Source organism: Oncorhynchus masou, chromosome 4, assembly GCF_036934945.1.
Source record: "Oncorhynchus masou masou isolate Uvic2021 chromosome 4, UVic_Omas_1.1, whole genome shotgun sequence".
Classification (NCBI taxonomy): Eukaryota; Metazoa; Chordata; class Actinopteri; order Salmoniformes; family Salmonidae; genus Oncorhynchus; species Oncorhynchus masou.
In genome coordinates, this window is record NC_088215.1 from 11,367,750 (window position 1) to 11,391,752 (window position 24,003).

Consider the following 24,003-nt stretch of genomic DNA (forward strand, 5'->3'; position numbering starts at 1 on the left):
ATTAGAAGGTAGGGATTTAATGGCCCCCAACAATTCAGGAACTGAGAAGTGTTCACTCAGGCGCTCGCTGTCTTCCCCTGACAGGCATGAGAGGTTGAGAGAGGAGAGAAAGGAGTCTATCTCTGATAGATCATCGCTTGATTGGGAAGTGTAGAGGTCTTCATAGTATTTCTTAAAAGTATTATTAATTTCAGTAGGGTCGAAGGATATCTCTTTAGTAAGAGTTTCTATGGCATTAATTGTCCTCTTACTTTCCTCTGCTTTCAGTTGCCATGCCAATACTTTGTGAGCTTTCTCTACAAGCTCATAATAACGCTGTTTTGATTTAGTGATGGCCCTCTCAGCTTGATATGTGTTCAGAATATTATATTTAAGTTTTTTATTTACCAAAAGCCCGTATAGATCTTTAGTCGGGCCTCTTTGGTAGGTTTTCTCTAGCTCGGAGATTTCAGATTCAAGGGCAATCAGTTCCGCACCGTGTTTTCTCTTCAGCCCTTTAGTATAGGAAATAATCTGTCCCCTCAGATAGGCCTTCAATGTGTCCCAAAGAATGAAGCTGTCAGGAGCAGAGGGTTTGTTTGTCAAAGTAAAAATATTGATCTGCTCTTTGATGAATGCACAAAATTCAGGTTGCTTTAGAAGTGTAGGATTTAGTCTCCATCTATATGCTCCATTTACCTTGGTAGGAATGGAGATTGATAATACCAGAGGAGAATGGTCACTAAGCAATCTGGGGAGATACTCGACATCTAACACTCTATGAAACAGTTGTGTCGAAAGTAAAAAGTTATCTATGCGTGTGTGTGTCTTGTGTGGGTGTGAATAGAAAGAGTAGTCCCTATCCTGTGGGTGCAACTGTCTCCAGATGTCTAGTAAATTGAGATCTTTCATGAATGACATGGTGAGCTTGCCGGCTTTGGTAAGAAGTGAGGGTTTATCAGAAGACCTATCAAGAACTGTATCTAAGCAAAAATTAAAATCTCCTACAACCAGTAGCCATCCTGGTGGTGCTTGAGCAACCTGAAGGAAGACATTCTGAAGAAGCATATGGTCATCGAAGTTAGGAGCATAAATATTCAATAGGGTCCAAGACTCTGAAAACATATGCCCCTGCACCAAAACAAACCTGCCAGAGGGATCAGAGATGGTGTTGTTGACGCAGAAGGGGATGTGTCTACTTATCAAAATTGCAGTTCCTCTTGCTTTGGAGTTAAAAGAGGATGCAAAAACTTGTCCTACCCATTCCCTCTTCAATTTCTTGTGTTCACTGGCTGTAAGATGTGTTTCTTGTAAAAACACAATGTCAGCCTTTAATTTCTTAAGGTATGTATAGACTCTTTTCCTTTTAATCGGGCTGTTAAGACCTTTTACGTTGAATGTGACATATTTTAGTGGGTTAAGCATAGGTTGGGTTTCAAATATGTAACTGAATAGAAATCTATCATATGCAGATAATTAGGAAATGTTTCAACTTTGGTTTGAGCACAAAAGTGACCTGTGTGTCTCTTTAGGAAGGAAACAATAAACATAGAAAAAAGGAAGAAAAAATAAATAAAAATCCCACCCACCCCGATTGTCAGACTAGAACAACAATCCCAACAATCAAACATGAATACACTTGTAGAGATACGTTGCTGCTCGCTTTCCATCTTGCTCTTACTAGCTAAACCTTGGGCGTAAACTAAAACCTGCGAGCTCTCTAAATTGAAAACAAACGTTGTGAATAGATATTTATGGCTGAATATTTACTGCCCACGGTAAGGGATGCTTGAGTCTCTTTACGAAAGATGAACATAAATGAGGGGGAAAGCAGTGGGCCTAAGCCCACTTATTGCTTCGCCCAGTAGATATGGACTAAACCAAAATATACTCTCCTGTAAATGTAATAGAACTCACCCCGGGAAGATACGGTTAGTTGAAAATGTACAATCAATTAAAGTGACCGGGAGATACCAGCAGTTCAATCCGGATAAGAGAAAACAAACGAACTGCGTTTTATCCCCCAGAGAGACCGTCCTGGCTCAGACGTTGCTCAGTTCTTTGAGAAAAGTGTGCACTTCTCCCAGTGTGTTGAAGAGATGGCTTCGGCCTTTGTACTGAACTCTCATCCGCGCAGGGTGGATGAGGTAGCTGGTGATGTTCTTCTCCTTCAGTGCTTTGGCGGCAGGTCTGAACTGCTTGCGACGTCTGGCGAGATCCGCGCTCATATCTGGGAAAAGGCTGACCCTCTTTCCATCGATGGTGATGTCCCCTTTGGCTCTTGCGAGTTGCAGTATCTTCTCTCTGTCTTGGAAACGGAGGAACCTGATCAGGACGGCTCGTGGGGGCTCATCTGGCCGGGGTTTCGGCGCTGATGTTCTGTGGGCGCGTACGATTTCCAGCGGTTTGGTGAAGTTGATTATGCCTAGGACCTCCGGGATCCATTGAGTGAAGAAACGGACCGGGTCACGGCCCTCGCTGTCCTCATTCAATCCCACCACACGGATATTACTACGTCTACTCTGGTTTTCCATCTGATCTACTTTGTTTTTGAGGTAGGCATTGTCCTTTTGCAGTTGTGTCAAGACCTGGTCATGTCTAGCGATGGTATCTTCAACTGTGCTAATGCGCAACTCTGCCTCAGTCGTTCTCAAAAGGAGATCATTCATGGAGGATTTCAGGTCGTCGATGGAGGAATGGAGTTCAGCCGATTTCTTATCGATTTTCAGAAAAAGACCTCTGTTACCATCCTGAATTTCCCGGAGGAGAGTAGCCAGCATGTCGGCAGGCTCGCAAGAGCTAATCTACAGCTAATCTTGCTAGCTGTAGCGTTATCGTTATCTTGGGAATCAACAACATTTTGGTCTTCCTTCTTGCTTCTCGGTCTGAGGTCCATGGCTCTTTGGGAAGGTAAGTACTTGACAATTTATCAGCTGATGTTAGAATATTGTTTCAACGTTGTTATTTAGGTAAAAATAGAATAACTTTGAAGAGCTCGGTTTGTCAACGTCTGCTCAGCTCCGCGGCATCACGTGCTCCCCCTCATTATTTCATTATTAACCTAGTAATTTCCTATAGGCTCATCAGATGACAAGTAGACTTGGTGAAGCAAACATCGAAGAGCTTCTGGATTCCTGTTGAAACATGCATGGAATGTTTCTTCCCCAAACCAAGACATTCCTTTTCTTTTTTCCAGTTTCAAGGAAGATGTTCAGTCAGATTGAGGAGCATTTTACGGCCTGACCTACTCCACTCCTCAGTGACATGTTGTTCTCTCATTATAAGGCTGACTTTTATTGTGCTCGCACATGATAAAGACGTCATAAAAAGGCCGATACTAATAAATGTAGACTTGATTGAGGCTGAATTGTTTACAAGTATCAGGGTCAGGATGAGGGAATACGAGAGACTGGCATGTTTTGGACTTGACCCTGCTTTTACAAAGGATGACATCACAAACATCGTTCATGTATACCGACCACGATGGCAACACGTACCTGTGGAACATACAAACAGGATCTCAAATAATGCCTTCCCCTCCTGGACTCCATTGGTGTTGTGCACTGTGCATGAGTAGTTTGTGAAACCACCTGTATGTAGCCTTCAGAACTGTCAGTTTACTGGAGAGGCTAAACAGTGTGTCGTCTGTCTTTTTGGTCAGAAGTTCAGCACTGCCTGCGCAGTTTGCGCCATCCTGGTCAAACCACCAGATCAACCCTTTCTGTTGCCTGTAGAGTTGCAGAAAATGGTCACGTCTGTGTTCCTGGAACTGGAACTCATGGTTGGTGACTTGTACATAACTGGAAGAGAGAGAGAGGAAGATAAAGGATATTACATACATGTGGGTGCAGTTCGCAACAACATCAGCAACAGACTGGCTTTTGGTTATAAGAGTGGTTGTTGTACAGTCTTGCGAAACCCTCTTTCAGAAGGGAAACCTGTTTTACTGCATGTTTTCAGAAGTGCTGTGTTCAAATTGAATGTTCACACAACCTTAGTATAGAACCGTGTGTTAAGTTATAGTGATTAGATGGTCTGGTGTTACAGTATAGTAATAACAACCACTATGGTAAAATCTACAGTATAGGAAACGTGGAATGTTAAACCATGCACCATGTAGTACAGTGTGTACATTGATTAGATTACCTGGTATTACAGTATACCAATGTTCTGTAGTGGTAGAATCTAGAGCATTATGACACCATGGCAACCCTGTATAGAAACATTGACATATAGGGCAGTTACATATCATTTGTAATCAACCACAGACCTTAAAGGCTGCCATCATCAGTAGATTATGAAGAAACAGTTGCCTCAATCAGAATGACCTGAGTGCCAAAGTGACTGTCATCGGACACTTAACAGGAAACAGTCCATCAAAAGACAGTGATGGTGACAAGCCCCTTATTGATCATCAAGGAAACAGTCCATTCTCAGTACTGGAACTCATGGTTGGTGATTTGTACATAACTGGAAGCGAGAGAGGAAGATAAATGATATTACGTACAAGTGGGTGCAGTTCGCAACAACGTCAGCGGGTAAACATCGTTAAGACAGACTTTACACCTTTTCAACGTCCATCCGAGGGTTATAACTTGGAATGAGATTACTGGAGGAATGATTTTTAATAAACTGGAAAGACCTTTCTTCTATCTCTAACACACGTTCTAATGTAGTCTGTGTACACTAGGCCTATTGTGTAAACACTGATTGCATGTCGTGGGTAGAATGACATTATGGAGGCTAGTTGTGGACATTCCCACTGGTACTACTCTGTGCTCCTGCTGTGCTGTCCAATCACAAACACACACACACACACACACACACACACACACACACACACACACACACACACACACACACACACACCACACCCACACCCACACCCACACACACACACACACACACACACACACACACACACACACACACATACACACACACACGAAAATAGATCTGAATTCCCCTTGAACACATTCCAGAATGAACATCCTTACCAACCTTGTATCGTAACTGTGTGTGTGCATGCGACAACAACAGAAGTTGAATAGAACTTTATTTCAACATGTGGGCATCATAACAGCCTGGCTGAGACTTAAAATAATGTAATGTTGTATTCTATTCTTCTTCTATTGACCTCCAAGAGAGGATGAATATCTGATCAGTTTTCTCCTTTCATGAACCTGTACTGAAAGGTGCTTATATTTTTATAACCACACTTGGTTGTACTGTAGACAGTATAGGACTCACCTGTGACACTGAGGCTGGTTGTAGCTGTATCATCACCACGGTCTGTGGTCACCATGCATTCATACACCCCCTTGTCGGCCATCTTGGTCTTTGTCAACAACAAGGACACATTCATATTATTCTTGTTCCAGGATGGCTCAGCAAATTGAAATCCAGGGGTTAGGTTAGATGTATCTTTATGGTATTCCGACAAAATAGTATCAGCTTCCACCCTCTTCCAGGTCACGGTCAAGATGGTCACGTTCTCAACAGCTTTGACATTACACTGCAGCAATAACTGCTGACCATAAACCCCATGGTGTTCTTCATTAGACTCCAGTTTGACAAATGCTGTGAGTAAAATATAATTTCAGTGAAAAAGACGACATAAATACAGAAGATAATTACAGTTATTGGAGTCAGTTTTATCATAATGTGACCAATCTTACTGAACTTTTAGTCAAAAATAATATACAGTTCTCCCGAACCACAAAGTTAACAATCTGCTGAAAACAATACATTTATTTTTGTATTTGTATAGAACATTTCCTAACTATTATTATGGCACAACTTCCTCTCAGAGGAATTTCCAGCTCTGATACAGGCAAAATAGATTGCAAAAAAACAGGAAGGTGGTAGCTGAAGTCATCTTTGGATTCCTGAGTAGGAAGAGAGAAATGTACAATGGCAACACTTGTCACAGCAGTATGAGGTAAGTCTGTAGACTGCGTGAGGTTGGTCTATAGACCGCCTATCACTCACAGAGTGGCTCTGGACTGTTGTATGGGAATAAAGTCATAAAACAGTGGCTAACAGAAACAAATACAGGTCAACTAAAGTAAAGTGCTTAATTATACTGAACAAAAATATAAAACGCAATGTGCAACAATTTCTACGATTTTATTGAGTTACATATGACGAAATAAGTCAATTGAAATAAATTCATTAGGACATGATCTATGGATATCACATGACTGGGAATACAGATGCATCTGTTGGTCAAAGACACCTTTCAAAATAAAAGGGCCTCCCAGTAATTCTGTGCATTCAAATTGCCATCGATAAAATGCAATTGTGTTCATTGTCCACAGCTTATGAATGCCCATACCATAACCCCACCGCCACCATTGGAAACTCTGTTCACAACTTTGACTCAGAAAACCGCTTGACCAAACGACGCAATACACTTGTCTGCGGTTGTGAGGCAGGTTGGACTTACTGCCAAATTCCCTAAAAGGACATTGGAGTTGGCTTATGGTATAGAAATATACATTACATTCTCTGACAACAGCTCTGGTGGACTTTCCTGCAGGCAGCATGCCAATTGCACTCCCCCTCAAAACTTGAGACATCTGTGGCATTGTGTGGTGTATAGTGAATGAGGGCCTAACACAGGCCATCAGGCAACTGACCCTTATTAAACTATCTATTTGTCACCTCCCATCTGAATTGTCAACATGCCTGTTTCAACTATTTGTTTGGCAGGCAAATACAATCAAATGTGAACATTATACAAATAGACAAAAGAGCAGAACATTTTACATTTTAGTCAGACATTCTTATTCAAAGCGAATTAAGTGTTCATCTTAAGATACACTATGTATATACCAAAGTATGTGAACACCCCTTCAAATTAGTGGATTCGGCTATTTTAGCCACATCCGTTCATGACTGGTGTATAAAATTGAACACAAATCTATGCAATCTCCATAGACAAACATTGGCAGTAGAATGGCCTTACTGAAGAAGCCAGTGACTTTCATCATGGCACCGTCATAGAATGCCACCTTTCCAACAAGTCAGTTCATCAAATTTCTGCCCTGCTAGAGCTGCCCCGGTCAACTGTGCTGTTATTGTGCTGTTATGTGCTGTGACTGGCGAGTGCTGAAGCGCGTAAAAATCGTCTGTCCTCGGTTGCAACACCCACTACCGAGTTCCAAACTGCCTCTGGAAGCAATGTCAGCGCAAGAACTGTTCGTCGGGAGCTTCATGAAATGGGTTTCCATGGCAGATCAGCCGCACACAAGCCTAAGATCACTATGCGCAATGCCAAGTGTCAGCTGGAGTGGTGTGAAGCTTGCCGCCATTGGACTCTGTGGAAACGCATTCTCTGGGGTGATGAATCACGCTTCACCATCTGTCAGTCTGACGGACTAATATGGGTTTGTCAGATGCCAGGAGAATGCTTCCTGCCTGAATGCATAGAGCACTCTATAAAGTTTGGTGGAGGAGGAATAACGATCTGGGGCTGTTTATCATGGTTCGGACGAGGCCTCTTAGTTCCAGTGAAGGGAAATCTTAATGCCACAGCATACAATGACCTTCTAGACGATTCTATACTTTCAGCATGACAATGCCCCCGTGCACAAAGCGAGGTCCATACAGAAATGGTATGTTGAGATCGGTGTGGAAGAACTTGACTGGCCTGCACAGAGCCCTGACCTCAACCCCATTGAACGCCTTTGGGATGAATTGGAACGCCGACTGCAAGCCAGGCCTAATCGCCCAACATCAGTGCCTGACCTCACTAATGCTCTTCTGGCTGAATGGAAGCAAGTCCTTCCCAGAAGAGTGGATGCTGTTATAGCAGCAAAGTGGGGACCAACTCCATATTAATGTCCATGATTTTGGAACGAGATGTTTGACGAGCAGGTGTCCACAAACGTTTGGTAATTATAGTCTAGATAGATGGATCAACCACATATCACAGTCATTGTGAATACATTTTTCCTCAGTGAAGTAGCAATCAGCAAAGTCAGAGCTAGTAAGGGAGGGAAACGTCAGTTTTCACACTGAAGGAAACACATTTTATTATTAAGGAAACAATGTGTGGGAGATGACAGTACTGTTAAATGCATTCAAATGGCCACCTAAACTGTTGGAATTATTCTCCCCCACAATATCCTCCTTGCTTCTGGAGCCAATGCAGCTGAACAATGCCCAAAGGAAGAAACTGCTGCAATGAGAGAATAAGGGATTTTTTCACTCCCTTGTGAGGGCTACTGGAAGGACATTTTACAGAAAGATGCATGAAATAGGCCTATAGATGCAAAAATGCAGGCAATGATCAAGGGACAAAAGGACGTAGGACCCCGCTAACATGGTTGTGGTTTGAGAGAAAAAAAACATCCAAATAGTATACTTGACATGTGGAGAAATGTTGGATACACAAAATGAAACATTTGCAAGACTCAGAACCTTCACTTTAATGATTGAACATGATTGAACACAGAATCAACCTTGATTGGCTGGGAATAAACAGCTTGCCTTACCTGCTGCTGTGGTCAATTCATTGAATGAGAAGAAGAACAGCAGCAAACACTTCAGCAGTGACATCACCATCACCACAGCTGCCTGTATACTGCTGTCTGTCTCTGTCTGACATCTACTTAGAAAGACAGGAAATAGGATACATCTGACATCACAGTCCCTCATAGTCAACCACACCTTCATGTATTACTGCAATCTAATTTAGAATTCTTAATTTAATCAAATTCTATATATGTTATTATAATTTCAATGGTTTATTGTGTTAGTGTGTTGGACATAAAACATGGTGAGTGGAGAGTTCAGATGGATTGCATTGTTATAAAAACACAACAGATCCATCTGTAAGTTAACTTTGTTGCATTCACATATCTACAGGCATGTTAAAGCATATCAAAGTTACATCATGTTGTGTCCATGTTATTTATTTGTCAGATGTCGATTTTTCTCAATGTTAATCAAACTCAGCTCATATCTCTTCTCACGCTTTGCGTCATCATTTTAATGCGAGGAGAGAAATTCCTCTAGTGGACATGTTGCCTTCTGTTCAGTGTCACATGTCTAACTTCAGTTCAATCAATCCAGGGTTGTATTCACAAGGGACAAAATGAAAGCCTAGAGGGAGAGGGACGACCTGAATATACGATACGTTTCCCGTTGCAAATTGTTTTGCTACATTTTGCTACTGTGTACTAATGTACTGTCGCTGGGCTAAAAAAATACAGTCTTCAGGTTTTGTAACTACTTACAGTGCCATGCGAAAATATTCACCCCCTTGGCATTTTTCCTATTTTGTTGCCTTATAACATGAAATTAAAATATATTTTTTTTTTGGGGGGGGGGGAGAAATACGTTGTTTTTTTTAACTGAAAACTTGAGCGTGCATAACTATTCACCCCCCACAAAGTCAATACTTTGTAGAGCCACCTTTTGCAGCAATTACAGCTGCAAGTCTCTTGGGATATGTCTCTATAAGCTTGGCACATCTGGCCACTGGGATTTTTGCCCATTCTTCAAGGCAAAACTGCTCCAGCTTTTTCAAGTTGGATGGGTTCCTGCTGGTGTACAGCAATCTTTAAGTCATACCACAGATTCTCAATTGGATTGAGGTCTGGGCTTTGATTAGGCCATTCCAAGACATTTAAATGTTTCCCCTTAAACCACTCAAGTGTTGCTTTAGCAGTATGCTAAGGGTCATTGTCCTGCTGGAATGTGAACCTCCATCCCAGTCTCAAATCTCTGGAAGACTGAAACAGGTTTCCATCAAGAATTTCCCTGTAATTTAGCTCCATCCTTCATTCCTTTAATTCTGACCAGTTTCACAGTCACTGCCGATTTTTTTATTTTACCTTTATTTTACTAGGCAAGTCAGTTAAGAACAAATTCTTATTTTCGATAAAAAACATCTCCACAGCATGATGCTGCCACAACCATGCTACACTGTGGGTATGGTGTTCTCGGGGTGATGAGAGGTGTTGGGTTTGTGCCAGACATAGCCTTTCCTTGATGGCCAAAAGCTCAATTTCAGTCTCATCTGACCAGAGTACCTTCTTCCATATGTTTGGGGAGTCTCCCACATGCCTTTCGACAAACACCAAATGTGTTTGCTTATTTTGTTTTCTTTAAGCAATGGCTTTTTTTCTGGCCACTCTTCTTTAAAGCCCAGCTCTGTGGAGTGTATGGCTTAGTGGTCCTATGGACAGATACGCCAATCTCCGCTGTGGAGCTTTGCAGCTCCTTCAGGGTTATCTTTGGTATCTTTGTTGCCTCTCTGATGAATTCCCTACTTGCCTGGTCTGTGGGTTTTGGTGGGGGGCGGCTCTCTCTTGGCAGGTTTGTTGTGGTGCCATAGTCTTTCCATTTTTTAATAATGGATTTAATGGAGCTCTGTGGGATGTTCAAAGTTTGATATTTTTCTATAACCCAACCCTGATCTATACTTCCCCACAACTTTGCCCCTGACCTGTTTGGAGAGCTCCTTGGTCTTCATGATGCCACTTGCTTAGTGGTGTTGCAGACTCTGGGACCTTTCAGAACAGGTGTATATATACTGAGATCATGTGACAGATCATATGATGCTTAGATTGCACACAGGTGGACTTAATTTAATTAATTTAATTAATTATGTGACTTCTGAAGGTAATTGGTTGCACCAGATCATATTTTGGGGCTTCATAGCAAAGGGAGGAATACATGCACGCACTACTTCCCCCCCCAAAAAAAAATCTTTATTTTTTTAAACAAGTTATTTTTTAAATTTCACTTCACCAATTTGGACTATTTTGTGTATGTAAATGACATGAAATCCAAATAAAATCCATTTAAATTATAGGTTGTAATGTAACAAAATAGGAAAAACGCCAAAGGGGGAACATTTTGCAAGGTACTGTATATAAAACATAATTCTGAAGAAGAAAAAAACATTTCCTTTGTGCAGTAATTATATCAATTTTCCTCACAATGTGTTTACTGCTTTTGGTTCCTTAAAACGTATTAAAACAGTTTAGATCTTAGAACATAAAAGAATGCAACTCTCCGAGTTGGGCATCTCCGGCGCGGCCCACGCTTGGATTGCGTCCTACCTGACAGGTCGCTCCTACCAGGTGGCGTGGCAAGAATCTGTCTCCTCGCCACGCGCTCTCACCACTGGTGTCCCCCAGGGCTCTGTTCTAGGCCCTCTCCTATTCTCGCTATACACCAAGTCACTTGGCTCTGTCATAACCTCACATGGTCTCTCCTATCATTGCTATGCAGACGACACACAATTAATCTTCTCCTTTGACCAGGTGGCGAATCGCATCTCTGCATGTCTGGCAGACATATCAGTGTGGATGACGGATCACCACCTCAAGCTGAACCTCGACAAGACGGAGCTGCTGCTCCTTTTCCATGATCTCGCCATCACAGTTGACAACTCCATTGTGTCTTCCTCCCAGAGCGCTAAGAACCTTGGAGTGATCCTGGACAACACCCTGTCGTTCTCAACTAACATCAAGGCGGTGGCCCGTTCCTGTAGGTTCATGCTCTACAACATCCGCAGAGTACGACCCTGCCTCACACAGGAAGCGGCACAGGTCCTAATCCAGGCACTTGTCATCTCCCGTCTGGATTACTGCAACTCGCTGTTGGCTGGGCTCCCTGCCTGTGCCATTAAACCCCTACAACTCATCCAGAACGCCGCAGCCCGTCTGGTGTTCAACCTTCCCAAGTTCTCTCACGTCTCCCCGCTCCTCCGCTCTCTCCACTGGCTTCCAGTTGAAGCTCGCATCCGCTACAAGACCATGGTGCTTGCCTACGGAGCTGTGAGGGGAACGGCACCCCAGTACCTCCAGGCTCTGATCAGGCCCTACACCCAAACAAGGGCACTGCGTTCATCCACCTCTGGCCTGCTCGCCTCCCTACCACTGAGGAAGTACAGTTCCCGCTCAGCCCAGTCAAAACTGTTCGCTGCTCTGGCCCCCCAATGGTGGAACAAACTCCCTCACGACGCCAGGACAGCGGAGTCAATCACCACCTTCCGGAGACACCTGAAACCCCACCTCTTCAAGGAATACCTAGGATAGGATAAAGTAATCCTTCTCACCCCCCCTTAAATGATTTAGATGCACTATTGTAAAGTGGCTGTTCCACTGGATGTCAGAAGGTGAATTCACCAATTTGTAAGTCGCTCTGGATAAGAGCGTCTGCTAAATGACTTAAATGTTAAATGTAAATGTAATGCAGATTAGCCACCCCATCAATTCTGATTTTTTATTTGTTTAAAGATGGTAGTATTTAAAAACAACAAGTGAAAGTATTTACAAAACGTTCAGTGTAACACATTTCTCACTGTCCTATATTTAATGAACAGTATCAAGGTGCAGGATCTGAACAGGAATTTCAGTGCAAAATATACCCAGACATAATATACAACAGATTATTTACATGTTATATCTGGACAAAGTAAAAAAGCTTTAATCTCAATGATTTATTCATAACAAACAAAGTCACATATAAAAACATACCAAATGTAGCAATAACAAAGTCTGTTATATGGGGTTAGATGCAGAGCAGGCCTCAAGCAGGCATATCTACGTGCTGAAAACAGGAAGTTGTCTTTTTTTTAAACGTATTAACAAATCACTTGATAATCACTTCATATATATAGACAGGATTCCTCTCTCATCTTGACCTCTTACACTACAAAATAACATGTCTTATTTTTTGTTTGAATTGGGAAATAATCATAACTTGACGGACAAACATCTCAAGCCACCGTAGTAGATCGGAGCCAAAATCAACAACAAAAAAGATCAAAGTCCGGCCTTCTGTGGAAGAACCCTGACTAGTTCCATGCTGACTGGCATAGAAATACAAGGACAAGTGGAGAAACAAGTTCATGTCAAGCCTGGCATGTTTTCTTCAAAAGTCTCATTGAATGCAGCCCTACATTGAACACCACACATTGGCTGCTACTGTAGGCTGAATGATAGAACAGCTATTTCCGTGTTCAAATGTTATAGGAGGCATTTGTTCCATTGTTTTTGATGGTAGGCCTACATTATGATCAAATAGCCACAGTAGCCAACTTGACCACTATTAAAACTAACTTAAAAGTGGGTACAGCCTCAGTGTTCGGAAGTGGGACAGAATTTTCACAACGTTCAAGTTTGCGCTCAGCGGAACTGAAGTTTGCTCAGTGATGAAAAAAATCGGAGGAAACATTGCTCATGAACCTTCTAGTGTAGTGTGAAATGTTACAAGGATTAGATGGCTTGGTGTTAAGAGTACAGTTTTAACAATCATACTGGTAGAATCTACAGTATACTGACACTATGGCAAACCCATACCGCAGGGATCATCAACTAGATTCAGCTGTGGGCCAATTTGTTTTTCCTGAATCGGGGTGGGGGGGGGGGGGGGGGGGACATAATTACAAAAAATGTGTAGACTGCAAATTAAACGCAAGAAGCCCAAAAATATATCATGTTTGACTAGAACAGAATCATTTCAAACCTGGCTTACATTTCTATATGGTCACGTGTCTCTCTATTCTGCATAGGAATACTTGGGAACAGACTTCTTAAATTAAAATAACTTGGAGCTGATTTCCTAGTGGGGGGGTAAAACCGGGGGGGGGGGGGGGGGTAAAACCAATTTGGCCCGTGGACCGCCAGTTGGGGAACCCTGCTGTACAGAACTAATCATGTTAGGCTTTTAAACATAGACTGTTAAAGTCATCAACCACAGTGTTTAAAGGCTAGCATCTATAAATATAGACCTGAATTTTACACCAGCAGGTGGCGCAAGACAAGAAGAAAGGAGTAAGAGGAAGGCCACAAACAAAATCCTCTGTGGTAGGAGCAACAGGCTGGCTTTTGGTTTTGGTTATAAGAATAGTTGTTGTACAGTCTTGCGAAACCCTCTTTCAGAAGGGAAACCTGTTTTACTGCATGTTTTCAGAAGTGCTGTGTTCAAATTGAATGTTCGCACAACCTTAGTATAGAACCGTGTGTTAAGTTATAGTGATTAGATGGTCTGGTGTTACAGTATAGTAATAACAACCACTATGGTAAAATCTACAGTATAGGAAACGTGGAATGTTAAACCATGCACCATGTAGTACAGTGTGTACATTGATTAGATTACCTGGTATTACAGTATACCAATGTTCTGTAGTGGTGGAATCTAGAGCATTATGACACCATGGCAACCCTGTATAAAAACATTGACATATAGGGCAGTTACATATCATTTGTAATCAACCACAGACCTTAAAGGCTGCCATCAGTAGATTATGAAGAAACAGTTGCCTCAATCAGAATGACCTGAGTGCCAAAGTGACTGTCATCGGACACTTAACAGGAAACAGTCCATCAAAAGACAGTGATGGTGACAAGCCCCTTATTGATCATCAAGGAAACAGTCCCGTCCAGTGACTGCCCGTTAACGAATCATTTTCTAGAGACTGTCACGCTGGTCCTGTGGACTGTCACTGTTCAGACCTGGACAGAGGGAGAGGAAGACAGAGAGAGAGTGAAAAAAAAAGAGAACCGATAGACAGACAGAGAAGGTGAGAGAGCGAGAGAGAGAGAGAGAGCATAATGTTACACAATAGAAAGTAAAAACAGGAGAGACTTTTCACTAATCATTACAAGGAGCACGAGCAGCATGTAAACTACAAGATTAACTACAGGACAATCAATCATTTAAAAAATCATGTCCCCTAAGAAACCATGATGCAGAATAGAAAATACAATATATTTTAGACAGATATATTCATTGTACATGCACAATATAAATATAGATATATTATTTGTAGATTGAACACATGGACACAGTACCTTCTGCCTCAACATCTCCATCATGCCTGGTATCTGGTTGGTGGTCACCTAAAAAAGAAAAAGGCTAAGTCAGAATATGATCTGTGACATGTTGTGGAGGAATGTCATCTAACATTTAAATCTCCAGAGGAACATTGCCTCCTTCAAAGTTCCGTGACATTAAGAGTCGGGCGGAAAAAGAAAAATGTTAGTCAAGATCGCAAATCTTCCCTCACAGTGCAGATAGGCCCATATTACACCCAGCATTACATAATAGTATGACCCAAATACATAATCTCCCTTCACCACAGACATGCAGCTAAACTAACAAAATGAGTACAGGGGACTGTGTGTACAGCATATCAGATATTACACAGGGACAGATACCGGGACGGACCGGGACAAGAAACCAGGCCCATTCCTTCTCTGTTCTGATAGGACAGATACTGTATGTACAGCATATCAGACATAAGGGCCCAATGTAAACAAAGTATCTCTCTCTGAAGCTACACTAAAGAGGAACTGATGGAGGATGTGGTTAGTAAGGAGATTTGGAAGGGTGAGAACAGACAGACATGTGTTCTGGGTGAGTGGCCACAGTTCCCCAGTTTTACTATCCAAGGCTGAGTGGCTAGTTTCACAAACCAAAATCATGTGAATGCTAGCCTGGTCAAGTATCTGTTTGGCCAACTCTATAGCTCATTGTCAAGACAAAAATGTTAGGCATGACAATGAGTGACAAGGATTTGGCATGATAGCCCGAACAGACTGGCACTCAGGCTATGTGAATGCCTTATGGAGTGTTGTTATAATTTATAACAGTTATAAAAGTATTATAAAAAGTTCTAATTTATAACAGTTGTAAAAGTATCAAACAAAAATATAAAACATCATTCCAAATATGATGCTGGTCATTATAAAGTATATGTATTGCTTTTACAGGGAATTCTGTGAACTGTCTAGGAAAGATGGGGAAACCATAAATCTAAAGTGACAAATAAATATAAAATATTCAATATTTCAATAAATACTGAATATCGGAGGACATACTCATTAACGGAAAGGTGGACTGCCTTCGAGCTCCTCTCAAAAATGACACAAAACCTAAATGAAATCAAAAAAGATCATCTTTAAACCAAAAGTAATGTTGATGAACAATAAATAGCCTACTAGTGTAGTTAATGCTTAATCCATTAATAGATAATAGTATTATTATAATATTATACACTGTGTATACAAAACATCAAGGACACCTGCTCTTTCCATGACATAGACTGACCAGGTGAATCCAGGTGAAAGCTATGATCCCTTATTGATGTCACCTGTTAAATCCACTTCAACCAGTGTAGATGAAGGGGAGGACACACGTTTTAAGAAGGGTTTAAGCCTTGATACAATTGAGACATGGACTGTGTATGTGTGCCATTCAGAGGGTGAATGGGCAAGACAAAATATTTAAGTGGCTTTGAACGGGGTATGGTAGTAGGTCCCAGGCGCAATTGTAGAACCGCAACACTACTGGGTTTTTCTACACTCAACAGTTTCCTGTGTGTATCAAGAATGGTTCCCCACCCAAAGGACATCCAGCCAACTTGACACAACTGTGGGAAGCATTGGAGTCTATATGGGCCAGCATCCCTGTATAACGCTATCGACACCTTGTAGAGTTCATCCCCTGACAAATTGAGGATGTTCTGAGGGCAAAGGGGGTTTGCAACTTAATAATAGGAAGGTGTTCCTAATGTCAGGTATACTCAGTGTATATTATAATAGTAATATGGATTGGATTAAGTATTAGCTATACTGCTATTCATGGTTAATAGCATGCCAAAACATGCCACTCATTTGACTACTCTAAATGATTGGCTGAGTTACCAGATAACATTACAGGTTGTGTAATACCCCATGCAAAGAAAAACTAGATGGCTGCCAGAGCATGTAGGCTTGGCAGAGGCAGGACCACTGTACAGGGCCACTGTATTATTGACTATGTTTTATTGATTCCATGTGTAACTCTGTGTTGTTGTATGTGTCTAATTGCTACGCTTTATCTTAGCCAGGTCGCAGTTGTAAATGAGAACTTGTTCTCAACTAGCCTACCTGGTTAAATAAAGGTTCAATAAATCAACAGGTTAATCCAGCACTAAGCTAGCATGAAAAACATATACATGATCAAATACATGATCAAAACTCCATGTAATGATATTTGTTAATGGAGTTATACACAGACAACAAGTCTCTACTGTATGAGTATGACAATCCATGTACTTACGTCGGGCGGAGCGCCTCTTAAATAACAGCAGTGCAGCAAGGAGTCCAATGACCAGAGATCCTATGACTACAACCGGGGCTAGCCAATGGGTGGTGGAATCAGAATCCAAATGTTCAGCGTTTATTTCTGGACATACAAAATGGACATAAATTGGGAGTTACAAAATAAATAGGTAATTCATATGAAGTCAAGAGAAAAAGGTTAGTTTTCCTTGGGTGAAAGTCAGTGTCAGGGCGTTTCACACACACAGACTTGAGCTCTGTTCAAATCTGCATGTGTCTTAATAACCTTTTACTGCAGTGGGCTAAATCAAGGTCACACAGATAGATTGTTAGTCTAAAACAAATCTTGAAGACTGAAATACAACAAAACCTTTTGACATAGAAACCACGGATTTGTTTAAAAAAAAATATATATCTTTATTGGTTTTAAAATTCTGAAAAATATTCATAATTATTTCACCCATGAGGCCAAAGAGGGCACTTTTGGTCATTGACAGCAAGAAAGGGCTACTTTACTTCTCATTGCTTTGAAAAATTACTTTTGGCATTAGATGGATCCTTTGTCCCCAGCCAGGCTAAGAAACAATAGCTGGAAGACCGCAGAGCAGAAAGAATATTCAAAATGGCTGCCAGAGATGAGTAACACAACTGCAGAGACAGAATGTTCTGGTAAGAAGGTATTATGATGACTGCACTGAATCGTGACAAGAGGGAGCATTAGAGACAGATTGGAGACTATGAGCTCTAATTTGCAACTGGCGCAGGTAGTTACAACTCCACTATCATTACTTCCCTCTCTATAGACCTATTGGATCAGATCCACCTAGTCATTTCCTATAGGCTCATCAGACGACAAGTAGACTGGGTTAAGCAAACATCGAAGAGCTTCTGGATTCCTGTTGAAACACGCATGAATAGAGCTTGCCGGCTTGTAATCCTTAAACCCGCAAATGAGTTATTCTTGGTTCGTTCAGCCATTCCTATGGCGAAAATTCATGGGGGAAAAATATGGTTTTGAGATAAACACCATTAATAAGGTCTGAGGTTAACACAGGTTTAGGAGATCTTATACATTTTGTTCTATGAGATAATATCAGTCAGGTTAACATGACCTTTATGAATTATGAAGCCTTTATGGGCTTTATTAAATGACATAAAGGCTTCAAAATTGTTAACTGACGAAGATTTATCTCGTAGAACTAAACGTATAAAATCTCCTAAGCCTACGTTTACCACAGACCTTATTTTTGGCCTTTATCCAAAAACCCCTCCTGTCTCAGCCTTCAGTATTTATGCTGCAGTAGTTTATGTGTCGGGGGGCTGGGGTCAGTTTGTTATATCTGGAGTACTTCTCCTGTCCAATTCGGTGTCCTGTGTGAATCTAAGTGTGCGTTCTCTAATTCTCTCCTTCTCTCTCTCGGAGGACCTGAGCCCTAGGACCATGCCCCAGGACTACCTGACATGATGACTCCTTGCTGTCCCCAGTCCACCTGGCCGTGCTGCTGCTCCAGTTTCAACTGAACCGCGGCCCTAGGACCATGCCCCAGGACTACTTGACATGATGACTCCTTGCTGTCCCCAGTCCACCTGGCCGTGCTGCTGCTCCAGTTTCAACTGTTCTGCCTTATTATTATTCGACCATGCTGGTCATTTATGAACATTTGAACATCTTGGCCATGTTCTGTTATAATCTCTACCCGGCACAGCCAGAAGAGGACTGGCCACCCCACATAGCCTGGTTCCTCTCTAGGTTTCTTCCTAGGTTTTGGCTTTTCTAGGGAGTTTTTCCTAGCCACCGTGCTTCTACACCTGCATTGCTTGCTGTTTGGGGTTTTAGGCTGGGTTTCTGTACAGCACTTTGAGATATCAGCTGATGTACGAAGGGCTATATAAATAAATTTGATTTGATTTGATTTGAAACTCATTTCCCCCATAGGCTTTGGCCAACAAAGCATTGGGGGAGTTAGTGCCTACAAAAATATGCCATTACTATTGCTATCTGTTGTTTCTTACCCAAACCAACACAAGCATTTTCCTTTTTTCCAGTTTCAAGGAAGATGTTCAGTCAGATTGAGGAGCATTTTACGGCCTGACCTACTCCACTCCTCAGTGACATGTTGTTCTCTCATTATACAGCTGACTTTTATTGTGCTCGCACATGATAAAGACGTCATAAAAAGGCCGATACTAATAAATGTAGACTAGATTGAGGCTGAAATGTCCTACAATTATCAGGGTCAGGATGAGGGAATACGAGAGACTGGCATGTTTTGGACTTGACTCTGCTTTTACAAAGGGTGACATCACAAAGATATTCATACCCACAGGTAGCAGCCATGGCAACATGTACCTGAGACTTGCGGCGCTAACTGGATCTCAAATGATGCCACTCCCTCCTCGGCACCATTGCTATTGAGCACTTTGCACGTGTAGTTTGTGAAACTGGATGTAGCCTTCTGCACTGTGAATTTACTGGAGAGGCTAAACAGTCCATCGTCCGTCTCTTTGGCCACCAGTTCAGCACTGCGCGTCCAATTGTAGCCATCCTGGTCAAACCACCAGATCAACCCTCTCTGTTGCCCGCCTGTAGAGTTGCAGAAAATGGTCACATCTGTGTTCTCTTTGATGTTGGTCTCAGGGATGGAGCTCATGGTTGGAGTTATGTACTTAGCTGGAAGAGAGAGAGAAATCTATCATACATGTGGGTGATATTTGCTACACCAGTAGTTATACAACGTCAATGGGTAAACATCATTAAGACAGACTTTGCACCTTTTCAACGTCCATCCGAGGGTTATAACTTGGAATGAGATTACTGGAGGAGTGATTTTTAATAAACTGGAAAGACATTTCTTCTATCTCTAACACACGTTCTAATTTAGTCTGTGTACACTAGGCCTATTGTGTAAACACTGATTGCATGTCGTGGGTAGAATGACATTATGGAGGCTAGTTGTGGACATTCCCACTGGTACTACTCTGTGCCATTTGAGCACTGTCATTCTGAAACAGAAAGTAACTCTGGTACCTGCTGTGCTGTACTGTCCAATTACACACACAAATATAAATCTGAACTCCCCCAGAACATATTCCAGAATAAACATCCTTTCCAAACATCCTTTCCAAACATCAAACTTATCATAACTGTATGTGTGTGTGTGTGTGTGTGTGTGTGTGTGTGTGTGTGTGTGTGTGTGTGTGTGTGTGTGTGTGTGTGTGTGTGTGTGTGTGTGTGACAACAAAAGAAGTTGAATAGAACTTCATTTCAACACATTTCGGCATGTCGGCATCATAACATCCTGATGAAGGCTATGAGCTGAGACACATTTAAAAAGCTGTTGTATTCTATTCTTATATTGACCTCCAAGAGAGGCTGAATATCTGTTCAGTTTTCTCCTTTCATGAACCTGTGTTGAATGGTGCTTATCTTTTTATAATCACACTTGGTTGAACTGTAGACAGTACAGGACTCACCTGTGACACTGAGGCTGGTTGTAGCTGTATCATCACCACGGTCTGTGGTCACCATGCATTCATACATCCCCTTGTCGGCCATCTTGGTCTTTGTCAACAACAAGGACACATTCATATTATTCTTGTTCCAGGATGGCTCAGCAAATGTAAATCCAGGGGTTGGGTGAAATTCATCTTGATTGTATTCCAACAAAAGAGTATCAGCTTCCACCCTCTTCCAGGTCACAATCACGATGGTCACGTTCTCAACAGCTTTGACATTACACTGCAGCAATGACTGCTGACCATAAACCCCATGGTGTTCTTCTTTACACTCCAGTTTGATAAATTCTGTAAGTAAAATATCATGACAGAGAGAAATTGACAATAATACAAGACAGAATTACTGGTATAGTAGTCAGTTTTATCATAATGTGACCAATCTTATCGAACTTTTAGTTAACAATCAGCTGAAAATAATAAATACATTTTTGTATATAACATTTTATAACCATTATTATGGCATTCATGGCACAACTTACTCTCAGAGGAATTTCCAGCTCTGATACAGGCTAAATGGATCGCAAAAAACAGGAAGGTGGTAGCTAAGGTCATCTTTGAATTCCTGAGTAGGAAGAGAGAAATGTACAATGACAACACTTGTCACAGCAGTATGAGGTGTTAGGTTTGAATTATCAGAGTAACTGAACTCGACCCTCTTCATCACTAATCCACGACTCTCCCCCTTTATTAATGTCTGCCACATATGATTGTTTTCTCGACATTCCAAGCTTCATTGCCTCCACCCTATACCTTCCTCCTACAGGTAACCATTCACTTCTGGTGTAGACCCTCTAAACCTAAGCCTCAATATTTCAATAGGATACCTGATAATTAACCCTATCCCAGGTTTAGGAGTTAGTTCCCAGAATCCATCAGAGGTAAGTCTATAGACCGCCTGTCGCTCACAAAGTGCCTCTGGACTGTTCTCCGAAAATAAAAATAAAACAGTGGCTAACAGAAACAAATCCAATTTGACAAAAAGTAAAGTGCTGGATAGGTCTTAACTAAGTACATTGTGAATGAAGGCCTAACATAGGCAACACCGTCAACTGTCCCCTATTTAGCTATCTACTGGTCACCTCCCATCTGGACTGTCACAACTGTCCCCTATTTAGCTATCTACTGGTCACCTCCCATCTGGACTGTCAACATGTCTGTTTCAACTATTTCTTTGACAGAGAAATGCAACAAAATGTGAACATTATACAAATAATAACACTCACTGAAGGAAACACATTCTATTATTAAGGAAACAATTGTGTGGGAGATGACAGTACTGTTAAATTCATTCAAGTGGCCACTAAAGCTGTTGGTGTTATTCTCCCCCATACAATCCTCAGTGTTTCTAGAGCCAATGCAGCTACACAATGCCCAAAGGACTAAACAGCTGCAATGGGAGAATAAGGGCGTTTTTTTGGGCTCCCTAGTGAGGGCTTCTGGAGGGACCTTTAATTGAAAGATGCATGAAATAGGCCTACAGATGCAAAAATGTATGCAATAATCAAGGGACAAATGTGCAATACCCCCCTCTTCAATTTGGTATTTAGCACACTCGTTGTCGTAGAATCCCATTACACTTCACTTTAGGGGGAAGTAAATGAGAAGAAAGTTCCACCAGTACAATTTTGCCCATGAACTTAGCACTTAACTTGGTTGTGGTTTGAAGCCAAAAACAAACAAACACTTCCATATAGTATACATGTAGAGAAAGCTCCAAAATGTTTGATATATAAAATTAAACATAACCTGCTTGGAAATGCAGCACTCAGACCTTTCACTGGGCAAATATACATAGTTTTGCGATGCAAATAGACACCCACTGGCAGTGGGCACACACTGGTTGAAACAACGTTGTTTCCGTGTCATTTAAATGAAATTATGTTGAACCAACATTGACGTTGAATTGACGTCTGTACTATAATGGGCATTCTGTGTCTTTTCGGGGTGCCGGTTCATTTGGCTCTGTTCACTTAAAAGAGAAGGCTCATTGGGTTCCCAAACGGTTCTTCTCTCAAAATGTTTAAAAATGTACATAGAAACATGAAAGAAAATGCTAATCTTCAACGTAAAGCTCAAATGAAGGCTATCATTTTTTCAGATCGTGAAATGCGCGTTCAGAAAAAATGGTACCTGGTCAAATATGAAATATTACGTTTGTTTTAACACACAGCAAACATGAGCATGGACCAGATTCACAATCTCCCCTTTATTTATTGTTTCTGCAGTGAGGATTCACCCTCTTTCGATAATTATTTTATAACCTATCTGCATTAAATTTGAGCTCAAAAATCAATAATAGCAGTATGCAAATCATGGAGCCAATTGGCCGGCTCTTTTTTTAATCGGTAAACGCACACTTGTAAAGCAATATGGTCCACAATTAATCAACTTTAAATAATATAAAGAGAAGCTAGGCTAGAGACACGGAAAACGTTAAAATCTTACCGCACAAATGCTTCAGGTTGTTACAGTGTGGAAGGTGAGAGTGAATCTGATTTAAAGATTACACTGACAGGCTGTCTAAACTTTCGGTTTCGATTTGACGCATTGGTCGTTTTATGGTCATTGCAGTACGCAAGCCTCTCAACAGTGGCACGGTGACCGTTCAGGAGAGGGTTGGTCCTTATACCTTAGTGAATTTATATAAAATATCCAAAATAACAAATGATTAAACATTCAAACAAAGGTCTGTTTTAGACATTTTAATAATTTGTCATATGTACAGGACCACAGCAAGTGCCTTGCTCAAGAGATGTTTCACCTAGTTGGCTCAGGATTTCGAACCAGCAACCTTTCGGTTACTGGCACAACGCGCTAAACCACTTGGCTACCTGCCTAGACCCAGTTCCTTTGCTTTTCTCATGTGAAAATAAATGTCCCCCACATGTTATCGTTTGTTTGTGCATATATGCCTCCGCACATGCAGGACTTCTACTTTTGACACGAAGAAAGCAGAGAGGAGGTAGGTCTATCAGGCAAGGGGATAGCATCGTCACGTCGGGACTAGGGGACCTCATGGACTAGCAGAACTCATGGACGGGGGGGCCTTCAATTATTTAATTGAACAAATGGCGGATGGACAGCATTAAATTAACTTTGTCATCATTGGACCGATGGGTGATTGTGTAGCCCTACAGTTGGAAAATACTGTTCTGGAGCCAATTCATCCAAACACTGGTTGACTTTTGAATTTTCTGTGAAGGTCAGAAATGTAGTGTGTTAACATTGGTGTTTCAAGTGCAGGAGCTGCATGAACTTGGTTATAAAACCCATCCTCCTCATTGGGAAGGAGACCAGGAAGGGTATTGAGCAGCCTTGGGTCCAGATCAAGTGGGCCTACACAAATACGTTTTTTTACGCAAATCATGCTTGTAAAAAAAGTACTATTATTTGTAAAGGACTATAGGTTGATGATTTACTGGTATGTGGATAAGTC

General features: G+C 41.5%; 1 protein-coding gene across 3 annotated transcripts; it reads right to left on the reverse strand.

The window, feature by feature from the left end:
- Nucleotides 1–12,211: 12,211 nt before the first annotated feature.
- LOC135523871 (uncharacterized) lies at nucleotides 12,212–23,112 on the reverse strand. 3 transcript variants are annotated; one of them, XM_064950855.1, is made up of 8 exons: nucleotides 23,013–23,112; nucleotides 21,047–21,129; nucleotides 20,526–20,855; nucleotides 19,402–19,722; nucleotides 17,050–17,175; nucleotides 15,828–15,881; nucleotides 14,799–14,846; nucleotides 12,212–14,459 (listed from the first exon to the last, which is right to left on the reverse strand). In XM_064950855.1, the coding sequence occupies exons 2-8, from the start codon at nucleotides 21,117–21,119 to the stop codon at nucleotides 14,416–14,418; spliced, it is 996 nt and encodes a 331-aa protein (XP_064806927.1). In that variant the 5' UTR covers nucleotides 21,120–21,129; nucleotides 23,013–23,112; the 3' UTR covers nucleotides 12,212–14,415. The 3 variants fall into 3 exon arrangements, with proteins under 3 accessions (XP_064806927.1, XP_064806937.1, XP_064806947.1); XM_064950865.1 differs by lacking the exon at nucleotides 23,013–23,112 and adding an exon at nucleotides 21,392–21,594; XM_064950875.1 differs by lacking the exon at nucleotides 15,828–15,881.
- Between the last annotated feature and the right edge of the window lie 891 nt (nucleotides 23,113–24,003).

Excerpts from the sequence above, each read along its gene's own strand:
- LOC135523871 (XM_064950855.1), bottom strand. The coding sequence starts at position 21,119 with ATGACCTTAGCTACCACCTTCCTGTTTTTTGCGATCCATTTAGCCTGT. Across the intron at positions 20,856-21,046 it reads AGCTGGAAATTCCTCTGAGA|AATTTATCAAACTGGAGTGT; the intron begins GTAAGTTGTGCC and ends TTTTACTTACAG. Across the intron at positions 14,847-15,827 it reads GTCCACCTTTCCGTTAATGA|GTGACCACCAACCAGATACC; the intron begins GTATGTCCTCCG and ends TTTCTTTTTTAG.